The 24,240-nt window shown below is 38.5% G+C and overlaps 1 protein-coding gene across 1 annotated transcript in view; it reads right to left on the bottom strand.

The window, feature by feature from the left end:
* Positions 1 to 24,240, bottom strand: part of TBC1D32 (TBC1 domain family member 32) — a 100,423-nt gene that overhangs the window by 2,009 nt on the left and 74,174 nt on the right. The window contains exons 29-33 of the mRNA XM_063310583.1: positions 14,967 to 15,033; positions 11,747 to 11,862; positions 9,886 to 10,040; positions 5,585 to 5,725; positions 2,063 to 2,251 (exon numbers count right to left, since the gene is read on the bottom strand). Coding sequence (XP_063166653.1) covers positions 2,063 to 2,251; positions 5,585 to 5,725; positions 9,886 to 10,040; positions 11,747 to 11,862; positions 14,967 to 15,033 — 668 coding nt within the window. The remainder of the gene's footprint in view (positions 1 to 2,062; positions 2,252 to 5,584; positions 5,726 to 9,885; positions 10,041 to 11,746; positions 11,863 to 14,966; positions 15,034 to 24,240) is intronic.

Raw genomic sequence — 24,240 nt, 5'->3', positions numbered from 1 at the left:
GCTTAATAGTATGCTTTAACAATTAATTTGATATTTCTTATTTTAAAAATATTATTCCGCCTGGATATCAAATTGGGCTAATCAAGAATGTCAAAAGTCATTCCTTTTTCATACACAAAAGTCAAGTCTGGAATTTTAGTTTTATATTCCATTAAAAGATAAAAGACAGATATGAATCCCACCAGTTTTCAGAAAATAAAAGAAAGATAGATTGGGGAAAAATATTATACTACCCAACTTAATGTTCACCAAAATGACATGTCCACTTCTTCCTTAGAAAAGGTCAGCACTGAATTAGAATTTTTCAAAAAGCTCCTGGTAAGATAGTAGTCCTACAAATTAGTATTTCCCTTCATACTCCTTTCTTGAGCTGACATAGTCAATATAGAAACAAGAGAATGAGCTATGGAACAGGAAAACTCTGTTCAAACCTTACCTATGCCATGATCTCAAGAAAAGGCCTTAGCTAAGGTAATTCCTCTGTTCACTATTTCTCATATGATGAAAATATTTTACCAGACTTTTTTAAAGTATTCATGAACCATTTTGAGCATTCTAAATCAGATGTTTTCCATGAAATTATCCCTTTATCCAGTTTCAGGTACCTTCTGTTGTAACACTGAAAAAATCTGAAAGCTAGTCTTCCTACAAACAGGGTTGTGCAAAACCGGCTGGTCTATTTCAGGGCCAAAAGGTTTCTGAAACACCATAAACCACTTCCTGTTCCATGAAATTCTCTTCTGTAGAATTCTTAGATAAGTGCATTCCAGGAAGGGAAAAAATGCATTCCAGGATGGACCATGGAATTTGTATGAGAGAAAGCTGGGAACAAATGAGGTTTTTTTCCTCAGGACCTCATCCCCCCAACCCCCAATGCTTTTTCTGTACATTACTTTCATCTGTACAAATGACATTCTGGATAGAAATACTGGATAAAGGGTGAAGATATCCTCAAGCAATGCTCAATGTCCAAACAGATTCCTTGGCATCCCCGCGGAAGATGTTTGCCGTTGTCTTATTCTACGAGTACTAACCAACTGTCCAACCCGGCCTAGCTGCTTGTGATAGTCCTACTGGTTAGCTGCATTCACCAAACTGGGCAGAAATACTGAATATGGATCTTTAATGTTGATATTTCTCCATAAGAACATGGTGTTTGTATGGATACAGACACACATGCTCAGTAAAAATAAAAATACAGTCTCCCATTTTTTAAAATCTTCCTGATTTTTTCCCTGATTTTTATTTTTAACCCTGTAATTTTTAAAAAAGTTTTTGACCTATGATTTTGTTTCTTCAGTAAACACACACACACACGATGGAACTACAAGCTGTTGAACTCCTTACAAAAAAGTTAACAAAAATTCGATCAGTTCTATAGAGTAATGTGCCACACCCTCTATCTGCATAGTTGATGCAGTTTAAATGTACTAGGAACATTAAAAGCCGCCTTGCTGGATCAGAATTTCAAAGACTGATCTAACACAATGTTTTATTTCTAACGGAGGTCTGCCAAACTCTTCTGGAAATTCCACAAGGAGATCATTTATTCAGTGCCTGTCAAAGTCACAGCATTTGGCTTTTGGATCTATAGCTCATTCCTAGTAGAATAAATGAACAGGAATCTGTGCCATATGATGTATCGTATACACTTTTTGCTGTAAAGCATATAGCTACTACGTAAGTAAAAATTAACAGGCTGAAAATACCATTATAAAACATTTGCTTTTGATGTCTCCAAATGACTCATTTCAAAGTGTTGTAAACCACAAAGAGAGAATTGGGCAGCCTGTTTTTCCCAGGCCTTTTGAAGTCCCCCTCTAGCCTGATTGCCAAAGACAGCAATCAGACAACAGTTTCCCAGTTTTAAGGAAGAAAAAGAGAAGCATTTGTAGGGTAAATCCTAAATAGGATTTTAAAAAGTGCTTCCCCTAATCTCCTGAGCAAACCCCAGGAAAAAAAATTGGGTAACCTCAACTCATCCAATTTTTGTCACTGCCCCCGACCATGTATGGACACCAGCCTCCAAAAAGTCATGCAAAAATATAAAAAAAGTAATTACTTTAAGAAAAACTTGAAGGTCCTGAGCCTGCGTATGCTGAAGGATTTCTTGCTGTAGATGTTTGAACACAGATATACACATATATATCTGGTAATCTGGGCCAAGGAAAATACAAATGGCAATGTAATGACAAATCTCTCTCCAGTCCATGTAATTCCAGAAACACTGTGTTAGCCACTGCTGACAGATCTATAACAACAATAATAAAAACCATTAAAAACCATCGTCATCATCATCATCATCACCACTGTACTTTATGATAGAACAGGTTGAACATTTCTGACCCATTCAGTAATCTACTTTTCTTTTAAGAGTCTTTAAGTCTTATGTAGGCATCCCACATGTGGATTGTTCTAAGCCATTTCTAGTGACAAAGTATTTTAACTCTTTTCTAGCCAAGTACAGGTTCTTTCTAAAAGAAATAGCTTTTTCCTACTGGCCATATCACCACCAGCAGTTTCCTCACCCTCAGTGGTAGGCTGCCCTCCTCCCCCATTTTCCTAGAGGTAAGAGAGAGAATAAGGCATAAGGAATATAAACCAAAGAAATAACATTCTTTTATTGATGAAAAAAATCAGTATATGGCTATATAAAATGAAGAAATAAAATGTCTCTGTCTGTCTGTCCATCTATCTCAATCAGAAAAGCCTTAGTATTGATTGAAGGTAGGGACCATGCTGGACCTGGACTAAGAGACAGTTTTGAAGGAAGGCAGATGAGAAAGCAGGAGTAAAGGCTCAGGTAGAATCTATGCTGTCCCACTGCTGAAGGAGAAAGCACAGCACCCTATAATAACCATCCTATAATGTTCAGAGAGGTAGGAAGCACACTTTCTCTGATTTGCATATATTCTTGTCCACACAGACTCCTATGCCACTGAGTTGGGGAGAGGCAAGGCTAATTTTGGACAAGGGCATTTCATCATCAGTTTCTCCTTGCTGGTCTATGGTATCCTTCCCTTCTGTCAAACACAGCCCTAAGTACAGTATGTCTCCATCTTAGCATAAAAACCAATTACTATCCTTTTAAAGTTTGAAAGAAAAATTGCCACATCACACAGAAGTTATTTGTGAGGAGTCTTATAATAGCATTTGTATCAGTTTAATATGTGTTTCGGTGGAAAAGAGTTCTGTACTTTTTCAATAAATCTGACAAGCAGCTGCTATAACCTGATCTCAAAAAAGCAATTTTAATAATTGTTCCCTTCCATATTTAAACTCTTGTTCATTCATTTAACTATTAATCCTTGGTCAATCAGCCCCAAATATTTGCAGTCAAAAGTAATACTTTTGATTGCAGAAAGAAACTTTCAAGTAAATTTTGAGTTAATTTAAGCATGGTTTACCAGAAAAGAAACATAAGAATAAATGACACTGCAACAAATATATTTGTTGTCAAGGATCCTAATATTGTATGATACAGTTAAATTTTGGACAGCAATTAACTTCTTTAAGCATGCATATGTTTGTACCTCAGTGTAACTAATCACTCTGTACATAAATAGTACAGTGAGTTCATGGGATACACTCTCCAAGACAATGGTGGGGGGCGGCAGGGAGCAGATGGATATATCAGAAGGATGCAGGGGGAGGGAGATTGGATCTGAAAGCAGATCAATTCTGCCTGCTGCTTTGTAATAGCAAAACATTAAAAAGAAAACCCAGCTATAATACATGTTTAATTTTCAAGCAGGCAAAGGAATGCAATTTCAGAAGGTGCGCTGTAGGATTTCCCTGCTGATTACTCACCAGCAATAAATTTAATTTATACAGTAAGCTGTGAACACTGATGTATATTTAAGAATTTGACAAATTATTCTATAACTGTTCTTTTCTTTACAATTTCCAGCTTAGGTTCTCCCACAACCACAGGTATGAAGTGATTTTAGCTCTACAATCCTACACTCACTCACTTGAGAGTAAGCTCCTTTGGGATTCCGGGGAAGAAATGATGAACTGAAGATAGCTCTGCTAAAAACAGACCAGTTCTTCGCAATTCCTCTCTGGACATGGAGAGGATTTGAGATCGCCCATGAAGGCACCAGACAGTTGCTCCTTGCAAGGAGACCGAAAGACAGGAATAGCCATCTTGCTCAAACCAGAGTTGGTGCCTTCAAAAGGACACTGGGTTCACATACTTCCTTTTCTAATCACTTTTGGAAATTGCTAGTTAACTACTTTTCAGCTATTAGGAACCTTTGGATCGACAGGTTTTACTGCACCAGCTGAGTTTCCTTCAATCCTTAGTGAAAGAATTTTGAAATACAAGTTTAAGGACTTAATTTTTTTTTCTTTTAGAATAAACAGCAAAAGGGTGATTAGAACTTTGATTTTGGAAAGTTACAAATGGACTAAGGGTCCAGATGGATTTGAAATAAGAATTTGGAATTACTTATAAGAATCCTTTCCATGGGAAAATGCTTTTGTTTTAAATTCTTTTTTTTTTTTTTAAATGATAGAATTGGATTTTGAAGATTGGACCCTACAGAGAACTAGAAAAAACTAAAGAACACATTTCAAATAGGAGAAGAACACTTAAATTTGACTTACTAATACAGAATGGAGCAAAATATTTTAACATTGGACATATTGAAGGATATTTTTGAACAATGGAGCCAGAAGTTGCCTCTATAGATGACTGTATTTAAAAGACATTATGGAAGAGGAACAAATTTTACCGGATAAGATTGAAACTGATCTGAAAGTGGATTTAAAAATGACAGTCTACAAGAAAGATATGGAAACAGATGCTACACTGGATATACAAAAGAAACTGGTTGATGTCTTAATAATTAAAAGGGATATATAAATAACAAACCAAGAGAGTGACCTGGATAATTTTTCTATACTGGATTTACAAAAGAGGCTTGTTAAAGCTTTGAAGAATGCTGTGAGAAGTGACAAAGAAAAAATGAAAATAAATCAAGTTCTAGGACATTATATGAAGGGACTAAAGATCAAGATTGTTAGAAGTAAAAGGAAGGAATACAAAGTTGGTTTATTGGATCAAGGTTAAAATAGATATGTTGTTATCTCTGGTAACCCTTAATGGACTTTTGCTGATCAGGACTGAAACAAGGTTTTAAGGATTTGTTTATAGATAAGAGATAGGATATGAGAAAAAAAGATCATTCATTGTATTTTAAAAGAAGGGGATAAGTTACTAAAATTGTTTATACTTGTGATGAAGGGGGAAGTCATTTCTTTATATATTTATATTTCTTTTCTTTACTATATTCTTATTCTTTCTTTCCTATTTTTCCTCTTTTCTTTTTTTTTCTGCACCTTCTATTTTGCTTTTTATTCTTTTATTTTTTTTTAGTTTGTATTAGTTTTTTATCATTGTAAGTGTAACTTTTAATGAAATTACTATTAAAAAAAGAGAGTAAGCTCCTTTGAACTCAGTGAGTAGCCTCGTATTGGATCACACTACTGAAAAGGTTGTTGCTTTGGCTACAGTTAGGCAATGGACTTTTTCACTGGTACAGCCAAGATAGTCCCTCTGGCTATTTTTATTTATTACCTGTGATGATGTAAATCCAGACATATGGAAAGCAGAAGAAACAAGTGGCAACTCAGCCTTCAGCAACATCTCAACATAGTGAGCACTGCAAAAGTAGACTGGATGGATGCCAGACCCTGCTGTGTCTACAGGCAGGTGAATCTAACCATTGGAAAAAAACAGAAGACAAAATGGTTCCTTATTACACAGTGTTTGGAACAGCTTGTGACCATTGCTCTATGGAATGGCCAGTCCTTGGAGAATGCAAAAGGAGAAAGAATAATTTGGGGTCCAGGAAAACAGAAAACTCTAGCACAATACATGAGAAATGTTAGCAACATTTTCCAGCTTTTAATTATTATTGATACTAGTTCATGAGCATTCTTTCCTTCATTTGATTTTCAATTTACTTTGCAGTAAAGGAATACTTTCATTTACTACAGAGGTAGTAAGAGGTTGCATGAATATGCAAAACCACCACCTCTTGCCAGAGGGAAAACAAAGGGAGTTGTTTTGAATGAGCTTTTTGGCAGGGAAAAGGTAAAACACTCCATGCTGTTTTCTACTCCAAATTCAGATAAGCAAAGGCATTAGGTCTGTCTTGCATACTATATGCAATTAAGCCTTGAAGCCGTTATAATGATGTGTCAGAAAAAGAAATTGAAGCAAACGTGCATATATCAGCTGAGAACTTAATTTTCTTTTCTCCCGATTCCCTCTGTAGTCTCCTGATGATCACAGAGCATGAGCTGTCAGACAGGGGAGAATATAGATGGAGGAAGCAGTGGGAATGCATCTCATCTCCTTCCCTCTTGTAGAGAGGAAATGAAGAAGCACATCCCTAGCCCTTCTCAAGGCCAGAGTGGAACCAGACTGGGCCATTTTCCTGCCCTTGGCAAATGTATTGCCAGTTCCAAGATGCGTGCCCCTGAATTCCTTGCAAGGTTGCAGATGAGCTCTACAATTTTTACTTGCAGAGCTTCATATAAATCAAGACCTGCTTTATGTTAAGGTCTGGGACCTTACTAGAACCTGAGTTCTGACACACACCTTTGGAATTCCCAGGAGGAGGCTACCCAGATGGTATCCTGATGTCACTTGCTAACACCAACTGTCACTTGGAGAAAGTGACCGCTGTCACTAAAAGTGCAATGGATGGACAAACTGGCTTTTGCTGAAAACTCTACAGATACACTGGCATACTCCATACTTTGGACTGACTTTACAGTGTTTACTGATAATTGGAATGAGTAGTATTAACACAACTACAGGTAATCCTTGAGTTATGACAGCAATTGGGACCAGAATTTCCATCACTAAACGATATGGTCATAAAGCATGATGTCACATGACTGCATTGCTTAGCGACAGCAATCCCTGCAGTCCCTGTTGCCATCTTTAAGCAGGGATCATGGGTCATTAAGTGAGCACCTCCTCTCAACGTCCTGCCGGCTTCCAACAACCAAATTCAGTGGGGAAGCCGGCAGGAAGTCGCAAGGCAGGTAAGTGGCTGCCCTGGGAGGGAGAGGAGGCGTGAGTGGCTGGGGAGGCCCAGCATAAGCACAATATATTTCTTCAATATATTGAAGAAAATGCATTGGTTTCCTTTCTATTTCTATCTAGTGTGCTGTTTCCAATTGTGACATCAACCTACTGTACAGAGCCTATAACGCTGATAAGTAGCATCTTTCAGCCGTGACCATGCTTCTTCTTACAGTATTATCCTAAATCTTAGACCTATTCACTATATCACTTCATTGTTTTATGAACCTGAAAGCAAATTATAAAATGAAGAGAAGGCTTTCAGGACTGGGACTTTCTGGCTTGGTTCCATAAAGAGAACAACAGAAAACATAGTAAGAAAACATATAGTAAGAAATTTTCTTACTATATCTGGGAAAAGAATCCTCTTGCATGGCAAGATTGTCCCACCGACTGCATAAGAAATAGATGTTACATTAAAATAATGCCTGGGCTGGCATAGGATTGCCCATCAAATCTGGGCTTCTTCAGTGTTAAAAAATCTGGAATCCCAGACAATATAGCTGTACCTTAAGAATCTATCTAAGATTAGCATTTCGATTTGCCAAGGTCAATGCACAAATGGTTTGATGATATCTCTGGTTATTTTTATTTCTACATTGGCCAAGATGCGTGCCTTTAACTTGCATAAATGTAGCTGTTTATTAAGGTAGATTTCAGAAATTTCAGCTTGAAAAATGCTAATAATGGCACTGAAGTAGAGGCTTCCACTCTATGATGTTTCAAATTTTATCATGTACTTTGCCCCAACTTGGAAAATTAAGGACATTCTTCAGTATCCCCAGGTTTCAACATACTCAGAATGCAAAAAAGGAAAGGAAGAAATCTAGCACAACTTGAGACCTTGCCTTTATGTAATCTGTGAGAAATAATGAAGATTCCCCCACCCCCACAAAATACATAAAAGGCATCTTCTTCTGCCCTGTGTCTCTTGATGGCAGGTCTTCTAGAAATGTCCTACTGTATAGTAGGATTGGTCTGCCCAGGTTCTTCCCCATTTGTGATGGCTTAGCATTTTAAAAAAGCAAGATCCTGAGCCAAGGCTTCTTCAGCATTAAGAAAACTGAAGTGCTTTGTCACCTTTAAATATCTGCAACAGTCTTATGTAGGTGTTTGATATTTTACGTCTGTTAAAGTTAAAAAAAAAAATCTAAGGTTGAAATGAGTTGTACAATGGGAAATCCATAATTGCCTTACCATTATCCCATTCGTTTAAAAGCAGGCCTCACCATGCCTGCTTGACTTGGATCAGGCATATGGTACAGTAGCACAGCCTGCCCTGAGATGGTTTCTAGAGTTAAATCCTAGAGATGAAAATGGAATGGATGGTATCTATTTCTCTCCCCACTTCTTTAACTGAAAGCAACTTTAAGTAGCTGAATTTAAAAAATGTCCCTATTGTATGGGTTGGTGATGGCAGAATAAAATCTTGCTCAGCATCATGGCTTTAAGCAAATCCATATGTCTTTCTTTAAATAACAAAAACAATTAGAGGAGCTATTTCCATGACTATGCCTCCTGGCCTAGTTTGTACTGAGTTCATTTATTAAATGCATATAATTTATATTAAAATGTTAAATAATGGTGTTTATAAAGAAGACCTCACCATAGTTCTCCACAAAACTTTACTGTGTAGTGCCAGTGCAGCAAGCAAAATTTTGTCTGTCTGTCTGTCTGTCTCTCTATCTATTTACAGTACTTATATGGCCACCTATCTCGTATGATGACTCTAGGGAGCTTACAACAATCCATTAAAAACATAGTTAAAAACAAAGGTACCCTTCCCCCAGGTGCCAGACCAATCATCCCTGCAACTCAACCCCCTCCTAGCCCAGTGCTTGGGGGAAGAGCCAGGTCTTCAAAGCCCTCTGGAAGGCTAAAAGGGTAGAGATCCCTCAGCTCTCAGGTGGGAGGCTGTCCCAAAGAGCTTAGATAATACAATTTTTCTGTTTATACACCAGAAATCTTTCCTTGGCTCAGGATCTTGCTTTTTTAAAATGCTAAGCCATCACAAATGGGGAAGAACCTGGGCAGACCAATCCTACTATACAGTAGGACATTTCTAGACGACCTGCCATCAAGAGACACAGGGCAGAAGAAGATGCCTTTTATGTATTTTGTGGGGGTGGGGGAATCTTCATTATTTCTCACAGGTTACATAAAGGCAAGGTCTCAAGTTGTGCTAGATTTCTTCCTTTCCTTTTTGCATTCTGAGTATGTTGAAACCTGGGGATACTGAAGAATGTCCTTAATTTTCCAAGTTGGGGCAAAGTACACGATAAAATTTGAAACATCACATATTTTGTTCAATGAAACTCATTTAAGAAATGTTACTATTTCAAATGCTAAGATAATAAGGATGAGACACTGACTACTGATTCTGATTTAAGTATTTTTGTCCCTGCCCAGCTTTGCTACTATCAGGAACAGTGTCTAGTTTTGGTATAATAAAACAGAAAATGATAATCTAAATAATGAGCCTATACAGAGCAATAGTAAGAAAAGAGCACTGAATAGTTCTCTCTGCCTACAGAGAATTTAACACTGCTAATAAAGTGTATTTTACTTCTCATTTTAAAATTCAGTAACACTACAATTGGTGTCAGTCTATTTTTCCCTCCTACTAGAAAGCTGAGCTGACTAAACTTTTTTCAAGTAGGAAGTTTTCACAGATCCAATAAGAAAGTCCTTAAGTGAGTGCCTTTTTAAAAAGGCTAAATTAATAAACATTCACTGAAAATGTGCAAAGCAAGTTGTCAAAGTCTCTTTTGAGATCTTACAGAATTATGCAGCCGTGGTACCCAAAGGAAGGCGGAAACAAGAAGATAGGAGAACTGGTGGAGAAATGTTAATGTCTTCTCTCGATCTCCCATCATTATTAGAAACACAGAAGATACAAGCCAGTCATAGCATGCGTATCCACCAGGCTGACTACCTGTAGGAATAATTAAGGAACCCCAATCTTTTTGTGTTTTTCATTGTAGAAAATTGGGGAACATGACAAAATATAGATTGCAAAAAAGAAAAAAAATGGCTTTTTCAGAGCTGGAACCCCTTGGTCTGAATTTTCAAAGAGCTTTATCGCATCTTCAGCAGCAACAACAAAACCCTAGTTTTGTTCCAAGTCAAAAGAAGGCCATTTTGAACAACATAATTTCAAGTGTTCCAACAGTGTCATTTTAGTAGTAGTGATTTTTTTATTTTTAATCCCTCCACCCCCTAGAATAGCTAGTAACGTAGCAGAAATTAATTCTGACTCTGTTCCTATTACCTGACACTATGGTAGGTAACGAGGTAAGGACAAACAAGTAACATTTACTTAGGCACATGCTGAGGCTGCTGCTGGGTCCCTATTACCGATCCCAATCACTGATTAGAGATGAGTTTGAATGTCTGAGCTCAAACATCAAATGTGATGAAGTCGGTTTTTAGTAATTTTACTATAATAAAGTAATTATTTGCCATAGCAAAAGTTAAACAACATTGTTTATGTTGTGTTTGCTGTTAAATTTTGTGAAATGCTCTGTGTGTATTATATAAGCACTGCTAGTAACGCTGATGAGATTTTCGGGCTGTAAGCTGTAAAAGGCAAAAATGATGTTGCTTTAGTTTACCTGCTAACTATAATGCACTCTGTTTATTGAATCTTGCTATCCGCTTGTCAAATGTGGAAGCATGCACTGTGCTTGCACATTTAAGGAAAGAAGCTTCAAGCCAAAATGTTTGCTGTTGTTGCTGTCCACAGACTTGATTCAGTGCCACATGCTCTTCTTTTGGGGGTTTCTGTGGCTCTTTGTGTTGGCAGGTGATTAAAAAGCATGCTGTAAAGTACTGCTTATACAGGAATCTTAAAAATATTTTCATTTTGTTTCAAATATACATTCTTTGACCAGTTTTTCTGTAGATGGGGGGCAGCCAGCAGCCAGCGTGGACTTCCACTCCTCCTTTCCCCCCTCCAATAAAACATCAAGAACCAGGTGGCTTATTTCCATTTCCATTGTTCCCGATGGTAGATTTGAAACTTGAAAGTCTGGTGTATCTGAAATGCTTCAAGTAATGGTACATTTGGAACCTGAAACACTTGAGACATTTCAAGTTTTATTCTTTCAAAAGAAACACAGTAGAACATCAAGGCTGCTTTATCCTAAACTCAAAAGAAAACACTTTTTTCATTGTCCATATACCCCTACAGCGGTAAACTTCATTGTAGAACTCAAATCAAACTATGATCCCCTATATCTTATAATGTATGTGGCACCCCATTCTTTCCAATAAAGAACACAAATCTTAAACATACATTCACATCAATTTTTTACAGAAGAATGGGTGAAAAAATATTGTAAAAATTAAAGGTTCTGGATAGTAGCAGAAACTTGGATCAAATGACAATATGATTGTACAACCCACCCTCCCAGCATGAATATATTTCATAAGAAGTAGGTCTGTTTTTTCATGGAAAAAATCTATCTACATGGTCACTAAGAGCTGAAAATGACTTGATGGCACATAATCAATCAATCGTCTATTTTCATTTACTATAACCAGCTGTCTTAAAATACAAGACAACAAATCAATAATTATTTTGACAATTATACCGATGAAACACTTGGTGAACTCTAGCTTATTACAGCAAAAGGATACGTAATGATGTCCTTAAAAGTACCTCCTGTTGTTTCAAATATTTCTCACAGTGTATTAGTACTTGAAATAGATCATTTTCTGCATTCTCCTTCAGCAGATTCAAATGCTTACCATAGCTTTAAAAGAAATAAACTTTTAAGTAGAAGCAAAATACTTTTTAATTATTTTTTTTTAAAATGAAGGAAACATATCACATATTAATGTCATGACATTTATTGACCACAGGCAGGTTGTCTTAAAAGAAGAAACCATCCATATTATGCTTATAATAACTCAGTCTTGGCAAGATCTCTTGGATCTTTTTCAGAACAGTCAATGCTAAGCATGAAGACCCAAGAGCTACCAATCATTCCAGCAGGTTGCCAAACGGAGGAATAGGGCTATCCCATCACCTCTACCTTCCATCTATTCCAGCAACCAATCTATTAGGCTATTTGAAGCATTTTTCCAAAGAGATTGTAAGATGAACTGACATATAAGTGCCTGATCTTCATTTTTAACCCCTCTCCTCCCTTCCCATATAATCTTTTTTGTGAGATTTCAAGGTCTCAGACCTGTCATCTTCCTAAGCCATATTTGGAGTTATTTGGGATAAAGAATAAGGTTAAAAGGCTTTAAATAGTGAATTAAAAAGTAATTCTGTTGCATAATCTTATCTACAATCCAAAAGTCTGGACTCACAGAACTACCTAAGGCTCCTTATAAAGGTTTCAAATAGCCCAGTGGTTGTGTGGGCTTACTTTTCTGAGCATGTGAATCATGGTCTCTATAACTACTGCTGTATTCATAGATTAAAAGGAATTTGCTCTGTGGCTTTGGGGGCAGGTCTAACATTCTTCTGGAATTAGTTTCCTACATCCTAGCTTGCATATTTTCTCACTGAGAAATACATTATTTTCACTGCTCACTGTTTTCAAAAGACGTAATGTTCTCTCCTAGGTTTCTAACAGCTTTTTAACAATAATATTAATGTTTTAATTGTAGATTTTTTTAATATTGTCATTTTATGGTCTTTTTTATTATACACCCTCCCAGAGTCACAATTTGTGAGATGGGCGGCCATATAAATATGATAAATAAATAAATAAATTTGTTATTGTCACATTTCTTTATGACAAGATCAAAGCACTTGATAAAATTATTGACTCACCATCATAAACATTACAACAACCCACCTATTATAATCTTCAGTTTGGACGTTGCCTTTTCACTAAGAGAAATCATATTCCCCAAAAGTCCTTATGCCTAATTCAGAGTGTTGTGGTGCACTGGATCAAACCACAGCAAATCCATCCATAGCTCAGATACGAAAAACTGTGCTCCAGCCATTCAGTGTTTCAATGTTTCTAAGGTTCCTGTTTTCTCCAGGAGCACACTGATCTGGCCACTGAGAATAAATAGTTGGTAAATTTCTTCCAAACATGTCCAGATTAATTCCAAGAATCTTAGGAACCACTGCTAAAATAGCTAGATCAGCACATACTGGGACAAAACAGCACATTCTGGACCATTAAGACGTCCCGTATCTGGAACAGACTTTTTTTCTCACAACTGGCTTGCTGTGCCTGTTCCATTGGCAGCTTTCAGCAGCCCTCATTCATTCTGCTTGTGTCTCAAAGGACTTGGAGGGCTGTATCTGGACTAGGGAGTGGAGTGTTAGCTGGTTTGGGGGCAAGGTATTGGAAGGGGTAAGAGTCTAGGAGCGGGAGCTGGCTGGTTGAAGGCTGCATAATAGTGTTGTTCCTCCCCCACTTGTAAGAACAGGGGCAAGGGGGATGGAAAGCTGAGTGTGTGAGAGATGGCAGGGATAGTAAGGCTGGCCTGGTACCCAGGTGCTCAGAGCTTGTCAGAGGCACAAAGAATCTTGAAGAACCCTTCAGTTAAGGAATGATTTATTCAAATACGGGTCTCAGTTTGGTAGAACTATTAAATATGAACATATTTTTGTACTTCTCTTTAAGGAGGGTTGTGTTGTGTTGTATGGAGTCTCCCAATTCCATCTTGGCAAGTTATTGATTTAGTTAGCCATTTCCCCCCTAACAGCAACTTTATGAGGGAAATTGGGCTGAGAGAGAGTGACTGGCCCAAAGTCACTCACCGTTCTTCTGTGGCTTAGGGTTGTCTCCCTAGTCAAGACAAACACCTTAACCACTACACCATGCTGCTTCACTCATTTATCTTTCTCGTTCTTCCTTATATTCCTTTTAACATATGTTTTATTTAAAAATAAGGAAAAAGCCCATATTTTATGTCTTGTTCCTAATTACAAGAAAAAATGATATTGGCTGGGGCTATGCAAAGCATCCCAAAGGGGAAAATCATATTAAAGAACATTGGCACGAATCATGAATCCCTCCTTAAAAGTACTTCTGTTACCTGGAAGTCTTGAAGAGCTGCTTCAACGGCTGCCTGTACCTGTATATGCATGCAGGGTTGCCTTGCAGGCAGCCCCAATGGAAGGGCTCTTCATATATACAAATGCAAACAACTGGAGCCAGCCTTTGAAGCAGCTGTGTGCATTTTCCAAAGGATACAGGTACTTTCATGCTTCAGTGAGGGGTTCTTTGTGCCAATGTGCTTTGCTAGGTGTCCCTACTGAATGCTTTTACAGCCCCAATATTGGCACCAAACATTGTCAACATTCAATGTTTATCTACAGATCCTCCCTGGAAAAATACTGGAATATTATTTTATTATATTCAACTTTGTATATAAATGTTATTAAAAGTTTTAAAGAGGACTTAAAAACTAACAGAAACTAATAGGGAGAGAGGGAGGGGCAGAAAGGAAGAATGAAAAGAAATAGAAACAAGCTTCTGATTTCCTTTGCAGCAAATTTAAGTATGATGCTATATTCAACTCTATACATTAACTATTCACATTCATTAATCATAATACAGTGTACATATTAATATTTGATTAAAGATTTGCTTTAGTATGGTGCTGTTTTATTATACCATGTTTAACTCAATATTCACTCAAGGAACACTAATTTGCAGATTTATCGGAGGTGTAGGGTTCTGCTCTTATGATAAAAGCATTTATATAACCGCCCAGAGTTGCTCTCTGAGTGAGATGGGTGGTGAATACATTTGATTGATAAATAAATAAATAAATTATAGTTCACTGCCATGCTTTTTCACATCAACGGATGGAAATAATAACAAGGAAAGCCAAGCCTATTCTAAATATTCAAATGAAATATTGCAGTGAAAGTTACCTGATTGTCGTTTTAAGGCCAAGCTGCTGAATCGCAGCAAGGTTTTTAATCTCCGTATTTTCATCAGCTGAAAACAAAACGAAGAAAACATAATATAGGAATTATCATAATTATTTTCGTTAAAAACCTAAGTACACTTACCAATGTCCAGCTAAGACCTGTTTAAAAAGGGGAGGAAAAGCAAAGAAGCAATGTATTTTTTTTATTTTATGCATTAAGTGAAAGAAAGAAATTTAGTTTTTTATTATCACAGTAAAATACACATTTAACTACCTTTGGCCTTACTTTAACAACTGTACTTGGTACAACTTCCAATTTTTAAGTTACATATAAAGGACAGTTAAATCAGAGTTTACCTCTCCCATAGTAACTATATAAAACAGTATGAGCAAAACCATTCACAAGAAAAATGAATGTGCCAAAGAGCGTTTGGGTTATTATTCCAGCCATGTCTCTTGAGCAAATACTTGTATGAACCTCTGCAAAGTTTGGATTTTAAATCACCAGAAGAACCTGAAGGAGAACTCTCATAACTAAGTATACATAATAGGATCCTATGACTGAATCCCTGATCAAACCCAGCGTGGCAGTACTTGCATACAATTTTCAATAGCCCAAAAACATGTCCACCTGTTTTTTTTTAAATTGGTCTTATTAATCCTACTGTTTCTTTATACTTTTGCAAAACAATAGACGCTAGGATTTTATACAAGGAAGGGGGCCCTACTACAACAGTTTTGCAGTTGTGATATATAGAAAACATACTTGGTTTATTCATGTTTTTTTTTTCTCTTCCTAGCATTTTTCCCGCGGGTGCAGGGTCTGCTTTTTCAGATCAACTGAATGTTGATCTGGTGGTTGCAACAGGAATTGACTGACCAGCTTGTTGCCTGAGCCTGACATTAGGCAGGACTAGAACTCACAGTCTCCTAGCCTGGAGCCTTAACCACGAAACCAAACCTGGTTTATTCATGGTGTGTTACTTAATTTCCACAAAATTGATGGGAGATGAGTTTTATTAAAATGTCTCAAATTACTATAGCTTTCAAGACTGGAGCCTTAAAATGCTTTCTCATAAAGAAAACCATTCTTCTTTAACAAAAGCTAGAGCACCTGTGAATTGTCAATCAGACAAAAAAATGAAACAAAACAGAATAAATAAAATACCCTACAGCAGCAGCTCCCAAGCTGCCTAATTCAAGGAAAGGATTTAAAGAGGAAGTCAATAAATCACCTCCTAGTTTAAATGAAACAAAAACAACACAGAACTGATATTACTCAATTTTAAAAGGAAAAAAAAATGGATGTATTTGATTCCTTTTCATTTCATACAGTGATGACTGCCAGGATTTCAGATGCATTCTTAAGAACTTGTGCACAAACATTTTAATAATCGTGCCTTTAAAAAACAGCCTCCTAATCATCATCATTAATTCTGAGATCATAAACCACTGGGCAGAATAAGAAGGCATTCTTCCTGACTACCTTGCATTGTAATGCACAGCTTCATTTTCTTTTTAAAAGTAGAATTGACTTCTGTTTTATATGCTATACAAATAGTAATTTGATGACTACTTGCTACAGTCAGATGAGCATAGCAGGTGATGTCAATACTAATTCATCATTGTGAACTCCTTGGCTTGATTTACCCATAGGCGTTCCTTTGGATATAGGAAGCATCTTTTGAGTAAGGGAGCAGGGAAGGCTACTTGTCCTCCATGTCCTACAGTTAAGGCAGTTTATTAAGTTTGATGAAATATTTTTGAGTGCAGATATTGAACTGGACCTTGGCAGAGTGGATCTGGATGTCTATGTTATTTATTAAACCACTCTTCAACCTAGGATATCAAAGCAACATGTAAGAAACATAAACCCAAAGTTCGCTGGAATATAGTGCAATAAAACAAAACCATGAAATAGTTCTTTCAATTTTCTGCCTCAAGCAAGTTTAGAGACCAGTGTACCTGCAAAAAAGGAAAAATGGAGATATTCTTTCAAAACATAAGAAACTTCAAAGCTCCCTACACTGTGCAAGGTCAAATTCTCTCAGGCGATGAGCTCCGATTGCCTTCTTTGAAAATGGAGGACAACCCCCCTTGCAATTCAATTGCTACCATGGAGAATTGACCAATACAAATATTTCTGATACCCTTTTCCAAACCTGATGGCAGTCAGCAAAAGAAATAAGGGGCTTATACCTTGTTCCCTATCACATGATTTAAAGGAAGCCAACCTTCTGCCATATCTGTCTACTCTGCCCATTTTCCTATAAGTAAAGGTAAAGGTTTCCCTTGACATTAAGTCCAGTCGTGTCCGACTCTAGGGGGCGGTTCTCATCTCCGTTTCAAAGCCGAAGAGCCGGCATTTGTCCATAGACACTTCCATGGTCATGTGGCCGGCATGACTACACAGAACGCCGTTACCTGCCCGTCGAAGCGGTACCTATTAATCTACTCACATTTGCATGTTTTCGAACTGCTAGGTTGGCAGGAGCTGGGACTAGCAACGGGAGCTCACCCCATCACGCGGATTCGAACTGCCAACCTTCCGATCGGCAAGCTCAGCAGCTCAGTGGTTTAACCCGCAGCGCCACCGCGTCCCATGCCCATTTCCTATAGGAGTAGGTTTATGCTAGAATAGAGGAAACCTGTCATGAGTACGGATGGTGAGCAGGAAGGGGGCCCTATCCAGGGGGAAAAACACATGCGTAGTTTAGAGGCTTTGAACCTTCCTTCAAAGAAACTCAGAGCAGACCCGCCTTGAGTTTTGGGTTTATCTGTGTGGGTTTCCCACGCTCTTTCAGTTTGGCAGGATCTTCTGTCTACTAGAGTAGTTCAATAAACACTAGAGACCAAAATACCGTCTCTTCGCTCTAAGATACGACACAATCTCTCTTACTGGTAATAAAGCTCTGCCTTTTGACACAAACGGAGGAACTTTTCATGTGTCAAGGAAAACCCATTTTACAGTGTTGGAGACCTATTACAACCTATGATCTTCTTGACAAATTTGAGTTAGAGATAGGTAGAGTGAACTTTAATACACATTTTAAAGCAAAAGGCCCAATTTGAACTTCCTGGACTATTACGAAACTGGAAAAACATTTAAGTCTTCAGATTGTACACATTACCAAAGTCTGTAATTGTACAGGGTGGAGGGAATGGCCTTGAAGCACAGGAGGAAGAGCTGCTACTACGGCAATGGTCAGGTACTATAAGTGGGGCTTGAGCCCAGGCCAAGAAAACAATTTAAGAAAACGTCTCAGACAAGCCCATCCCTAGTTCACATGAAGATAAAGTGAGGGAGGGGGGAAGCACATTCAGACTTGCAAGTCGTTGTTACTATAGCTGTTACAATAAATGTAGTCCTGATCTATATGGTATTAGTTTCTTACTCTGGTCTACCTTGTATAGCTGACATTAGTATAGTAGGATGTTCTAATATGTTGTACAAAGCTCATATCCTGGAGAAAATGATGCTATATTTTTATACACAGTTTCACAAACGAATACATTCTTACAAACTGATGAGTGAACTGGATCCAATGGATCATTGGTCCACTTCACTCATCAGTTCGTCACAGATCAACGAACTTAGGTGTCCATTACTTGTTCGAGCTCATCTTAGAAGAACTTTTAAAATCCCTATCCATGACTGCAAGAGTCAGAATATGTAGGAAGATTCACCATGGTTTATTCAGATTTTAATCCCAATCAACAAGGATCTATACAGCTCTCATGACAGTTCACAGAATATGAAACATTTAGAATGCACCATAAAATTCAGAATCACATAAAATCGGTATAAAAGACCTGCTGCAGAATCACATCTGAGGAATAAAAATTACAAAGTCTTTAACAATGGCCATGAAATCTCAAAAAGAAAAAAAAAATTCTTTTCTACAATTCTTAAGTCCAAATTATGAGAAGTCTCTTTTTTTTTGGTTCCTTCAAGTCAGTGTTGATTCCTAGTGACTACATGGACAAGTCCCTGCAGTTTTCTTGGCAAGGTTTTTCAGAAGTGTTTTGCACTTTCCTCCTTCCTGAGGCTGAGAGAGAGTGACTGGCCGAAGGTCACCCAGCTGGCTTTGTGCCTCAGGTGGCTCTAGAACTCAGGTCTCCCAGTTTCCAGCCTGATGACAAGTCTACTTACTAAATAAAATACTTCTTTGTATTTGGTATATTTTGATGTTATTCACTTCAGCAAAGGATCGTTACCTTGTCGTGGTGCTGGAGCTTGAGCACCTCAATGATGCCATGAGCTAAACCATGAAGGGCCACCCAAGACGGGAAGGTCATGACAGAGAGGTCAGACTAAATGTGATCCCTGGGGAAGGTAATGGCAACCCACCCCGGTATTCTTGCCGTGAAAACTCAATGGATCAGTACAACCAGAGATATGTCGGTATACCATCGGAAGATGAGACCCCCAGGTCGGAAGATGGTCAAAATGCTACTGGGGAGGAACAGAGGATGAGTTCAACTAGCCCCAGACGTGATGATGCGGCTAGCTCAAAACCGAAAGGACGGCTAGCGGCCGACGGTGCTGGTGGTGAACGGCAAATCCGATGTTCTAAGGATCAACACACCACTGGAACCTGGAATGTAAGATCTATGAGCCAGGGCAAATTGGATGTGGTTATTGGTGAGATGTCAAGATTAAAGATAGACATTTTGGGTGTCAGTGAACTGAAATGGACTGGAATGGGCCACTTCACATCAAATGACCACCAGATCTACTACTGTGGACAAGAAGACCACAGAAGAAATGGAGTAGCCTTCATAATTAATAGTAAAGTGGCTAAAGCAGTGCTTGGATACAATCCAAAAAACGATAGAATGATCTCAATTCGAATTCAGGGCAAGCCATCTAACATCACAGTGATCCAAATATACGCCCCAACCACAGATGCTGAAGAAGCTGAAGTAGAGCAGTTCTATGAGGATCTGCAGCACCTACTGGACAACACGCCTAAAAGAGGTGTTATTTTCATCACGGGAGACTGGAATGCTAAGGTGGGCAGTCAAATGACACCTGGGATTACAGGTAAGCATGGCCTGGGAGAACAAAACGAAGCAGGACATATGCTGATAGAATTTGGCCAAGACAACTCACTCTGCATCACAAACACTCTCTTCCAACAACCTAAGAGATGGCTTTATACATGGACTTCACCAGATGGACAACACCGAAATCAGATTGACTACATGCTTTGCAGCCAAAGGAGGCGGACATCTACACAGTCGGTAACAACAAGACCTGGAGCTGACTGTAGTTCAGATCACAAACTCCTTATTGCACAATTTAGGATCAGACTAAAGAGATTAGGGAATACCCACAGATCAGCTAGATGTGAGCTCACTAATATTGCTAAGGAATATGCAGTGGAGGTGAAGAATAGATTTAAGGGACTGGACTTAGTAGATAGGGTCCCGGAAGAACTATGGACAGAAGTTCGCAACATTGTTCAGGAGGCGGCAACAAAATACATCCCAAAGAAAGAGAAAACCAAGAGGGCAAAATGGCTGTCTGCTGAGACACTAGAGTAGCCCAAGAAAGAAGGAAGGCAAAAGGCAACAGTGATAGGGGGAGATATGCCCAATTAAATGCAAAATTCCAGAGGTTAGCCAGAAGAGATAAGGAAATATTTTTAAACAAGCAATGTGTGGAAGTAGAAGAAGATAATAGAATAGGAAGGACAAGAGACCTCTTCCAGAAAATTAGAAACATCGGAGGTAAATTGCAGGCCAAAATGGGTATGATCAAAAACAAAGATGGCAAGGACCTAACAGAAGAAGAAGAGATCAAGAAAAGGTGGCAAGAATATACAGAAGACCTGTATAGGAAGGATAACAATATCGGGGATAGCTTTGACGGTGTGGCCAGTGAGCTAGAGCCAGACATCCTGAAGAGTGAGGTTGAGTGGGCCTTAAGAAGCATTGCTAATAACAAGGCAGCAGGAGACGACGGCATCCCAGCTGAACTGTTCAAAATCTTGCAAGATGATGCTGTCAAGGTAATGCATGCTATATGCCAGCAAATTTGGAAAACACAAGAATGGCCATCAGATTGGAAAAAATCAACTTATATCCCCATACCAAAAAAGGGAAACACTAAAGAATGTTCAAACTATCGAACAGTCACACTCATTTCACATGCCAGTAAGGTAATGCTCAAGATCCTGCAAGGTAGACTTCAGCAATTCATGGAGCAAGAATTGCCAGATGTACAAGCTGGGTTTAGAAAAGGCAGAGGAATTAGGGACCAAATTGCCAATATCCGATGGATAATGGAAAAAGCCAGGGAGTTTCAGAAAAACATCTATTTCTGTTTTACTGACTATTCTAAAGCCTTTGACTGTGTGGACCATAACAAATTGTGGCAAGTCCTTAGCGGTATGGGGATACCAAGTCATCTTGTCTGCCTCCTGAAGAATCTGTATAACGACCAAGTAGCAACAGTAAGAACAGACCACGGAAGAACAGACTGGTTTAAGATTGGGAAAGGAGTACGGCAGGGCTGTATACTCTCACCCTACCTATTCAACTTGTACACAGAACACATCATGCAACACGCTGGGCTTGAGGAATCCAAGGCTGGAGTTAAAATCTCTGGAAGAAACATTAACAATCTCAGATATGCAGATGATACCACTTTGATGGCTGAAAGCGAAGAGGAACTGAGGAGCCTTATGATGAAGGTGAAAGAAGAAAGTGCAAAAGCTGGCTTGCAGCTAAACCTCAAAAAAACCAAGATTATGGCAACCAGCTTGATTGATAACTGGCAAATAGAGGGAGAAAATGTAGAAGCAGTGAAAGACTTTGTATTTCTAGGTGCGAAGATTACTGCAGATGCTGACTGCAGGCAGGAAATCAGAAGACGCTTAATCCTTGGGAGAAGAGCAATGACAAATCTCAATAAAATAGTTAAGAGCAGAGACATCACACCGACAACAAAGGTCCGCATAGTTAAAGCAATGGTGTTCCCCGTAGTAACATATGGCTGCGAGAGCTGGACCATAAGGAAGGCTGAGCGAAGGAAGATCGATGCTTTTGAACTGTGGTGTTGGAGGAAAATTCTGAGAGTGCCTTGGACTGCAAGAAGATCAAACCAGTCCATCCTCCAGGAAATAAAGTCAGACTGTTCACTTGAGGGAATGATATTAAAGGCCAAACTGAAATACTTTGGCCACATAATGAGAAGACAGGACACCCTGGAGAAGATGCTGATGCTAGGGAGAGTGGAAGGCAAAAGGAAGAGGGGCCGACCAAGGGCAAGGTGGATGGATGATATTCTAGAGGTGACGGACTCGTCCCTGGGGGAGCTGGGGGTGTTGACGACCGACAGGAAGCTCTGGCGCGGGCTGGTCCATGAAGTCACGAAGAGTCGGAAGCGACTAAACGAATAAACAACAACGTTATTTACAGACGAACACCATTTTGGGCAAAGCTGAAGCAATTTCACATTAAAAACTTACTATAAGCTATGCTTGATGCTTCAGATTTTATCACTACCATAAAAGGAGATACTAAATACTGGAATATGTATGATCCATTCTAGATATAATTAAATAAGGCACGTTCAGTTTGAAGTACTAGCATAATATTAAGTTAGCCAGCATTTAAACACCTCTCTTCAAACTGAATTATAAATAAGTATTCCTTTGACAAGAGTTTTTCAAGGAAGGAAAAAAAAATATCAAAAGTACTGACCTTTTGTTTAGAGAACACAGCTAATCCCAACTATTCAATAGCAACCCACACAAATAAAAATATTTGTGGAAGTCAATTAAAGGAAAATATTCTTTTAACAGTCAATTCCCAAATGGGCAAATGCATTATATTTTATAAATATGTGGTTATTGCTGAGTCTTGTGATAAAATGAAACAGTGAACATGGAGTTTATCTGGTTAGAGGCAACGGCAATTTCATGTTTACTTGATACTGACTTGCCCCTCAGAAGATTTCTCAGGAAAAAAAAAAGGCAATTACTATAATGCTTCCCCAAAGCTAGGAGTGAAGAGGCCATCCACAACTCTCTTCCACAAGACTGTAGCAGCCTTGAAAATGCTTTCACCAGCCACCACCAGTTGCAGAGTTGCATTCAATACTAGCTGAAATTTCTGAGTCATCTGCATAGTCCCCGATTATATCTACCCATCCCATCAGATTTGGTACAGAAGGCATGCCGCAGGTCCCATCTGTCAGGGAACTACATTTGGCAGGTCTTCTCTGCCGTGGTGCCCACCTTATGGAACCTTCTCCCCCCCGGAAGTGAGGTTAGCTCCACCCCTATTAATATTCTGCAGGTCCCTCAAGACCTGGCTATGCCATCAGGCCCAGGGGTCCCAGAGGATCTCGCAATGGCTCCCTTACTGGACTAATATCATCCTCTCTTGTTCTGCTGTTTTTTATTATGAATGTTTTTGTATATCTATTGGTTTTTTAATTAAGTGTTGTATGCCGCCCAGAGTCACTATTTTGTGAGATGGGCAGCTAGACAAATTCAGTAAATAAATAAATAAATAAAAATCGTAATACAATATTCCAGTCTAGAGGTAATAAAAGCATGAATTACTGTTGCCAGGACTACAGCACTAACACATTTCACAGCACTAACACATTTCTAGCCTTCTCATAAGCCAATGGGGCACGCAACCAAGGGGCATCAACAATAAATTATGGGCAAACAAGATATTCAGATGTTCATTGCTCTGAGCAGTTATTTCCTAGCTTCTTATTTTGTTGACACTCACTCAGTCCGTCACTTCTGACTCTTTGTGACCTGATACACTCACTTTCACCAGCACTGTCTATAACTGCTTCTTCAAGTTCTTGTGAGCTCATACTTGTATCATCAGTACCTTGCCACCTTTTTTTATCTGATCCACAGTGAGCGTTAGGTCTGATTTTTGTCAACTAAATGTAGCTTTGCTTGAAGAGTACACAATTTAATTTCAGTGCTATCTATCCAATGATGTCCATACAATGAATTATCTTTTATCTTTTGTTGGAGGAAGATATCTGTTACTGAATTTTCATGGCAAACTCTATTAGTCTATCTCCTGCATTGTTCTGTACACTAAGACCAAATGGTCCTGTTATTCCAATTGCTATTTTACTTTCAGTGTTAGCAGTATTATAATTAGAATGACATCTTTGTTTGGCATTACAAGCTGCCATAGAACTATTCAATTTCTGCTTCCTCTGCATCTGTGGTCCAGATAATGTATTGCCTTGAACATAAACTGGATTCATTCTATCATTCTGGGGG

The sequence above is a fragment of the Candoia aspera genome, chromosome 1, assembly GCF_035149785.1.
Source record: "Candoia aspera isolate rCanAsp1 chromosome 1, rCanAsp1.hap2, whole genome shotgun sequence".
Lineage (NCBI taxonomy): Eukaryota > Metazoa > Chordata > Lepidosauria > Squamata > Boidae > Candoia > Candoia aspera.
Note: the sequence above shows the minus strand (reverse complement) of the source record. Positions and strands in the feature narration are given on the sequence as shown.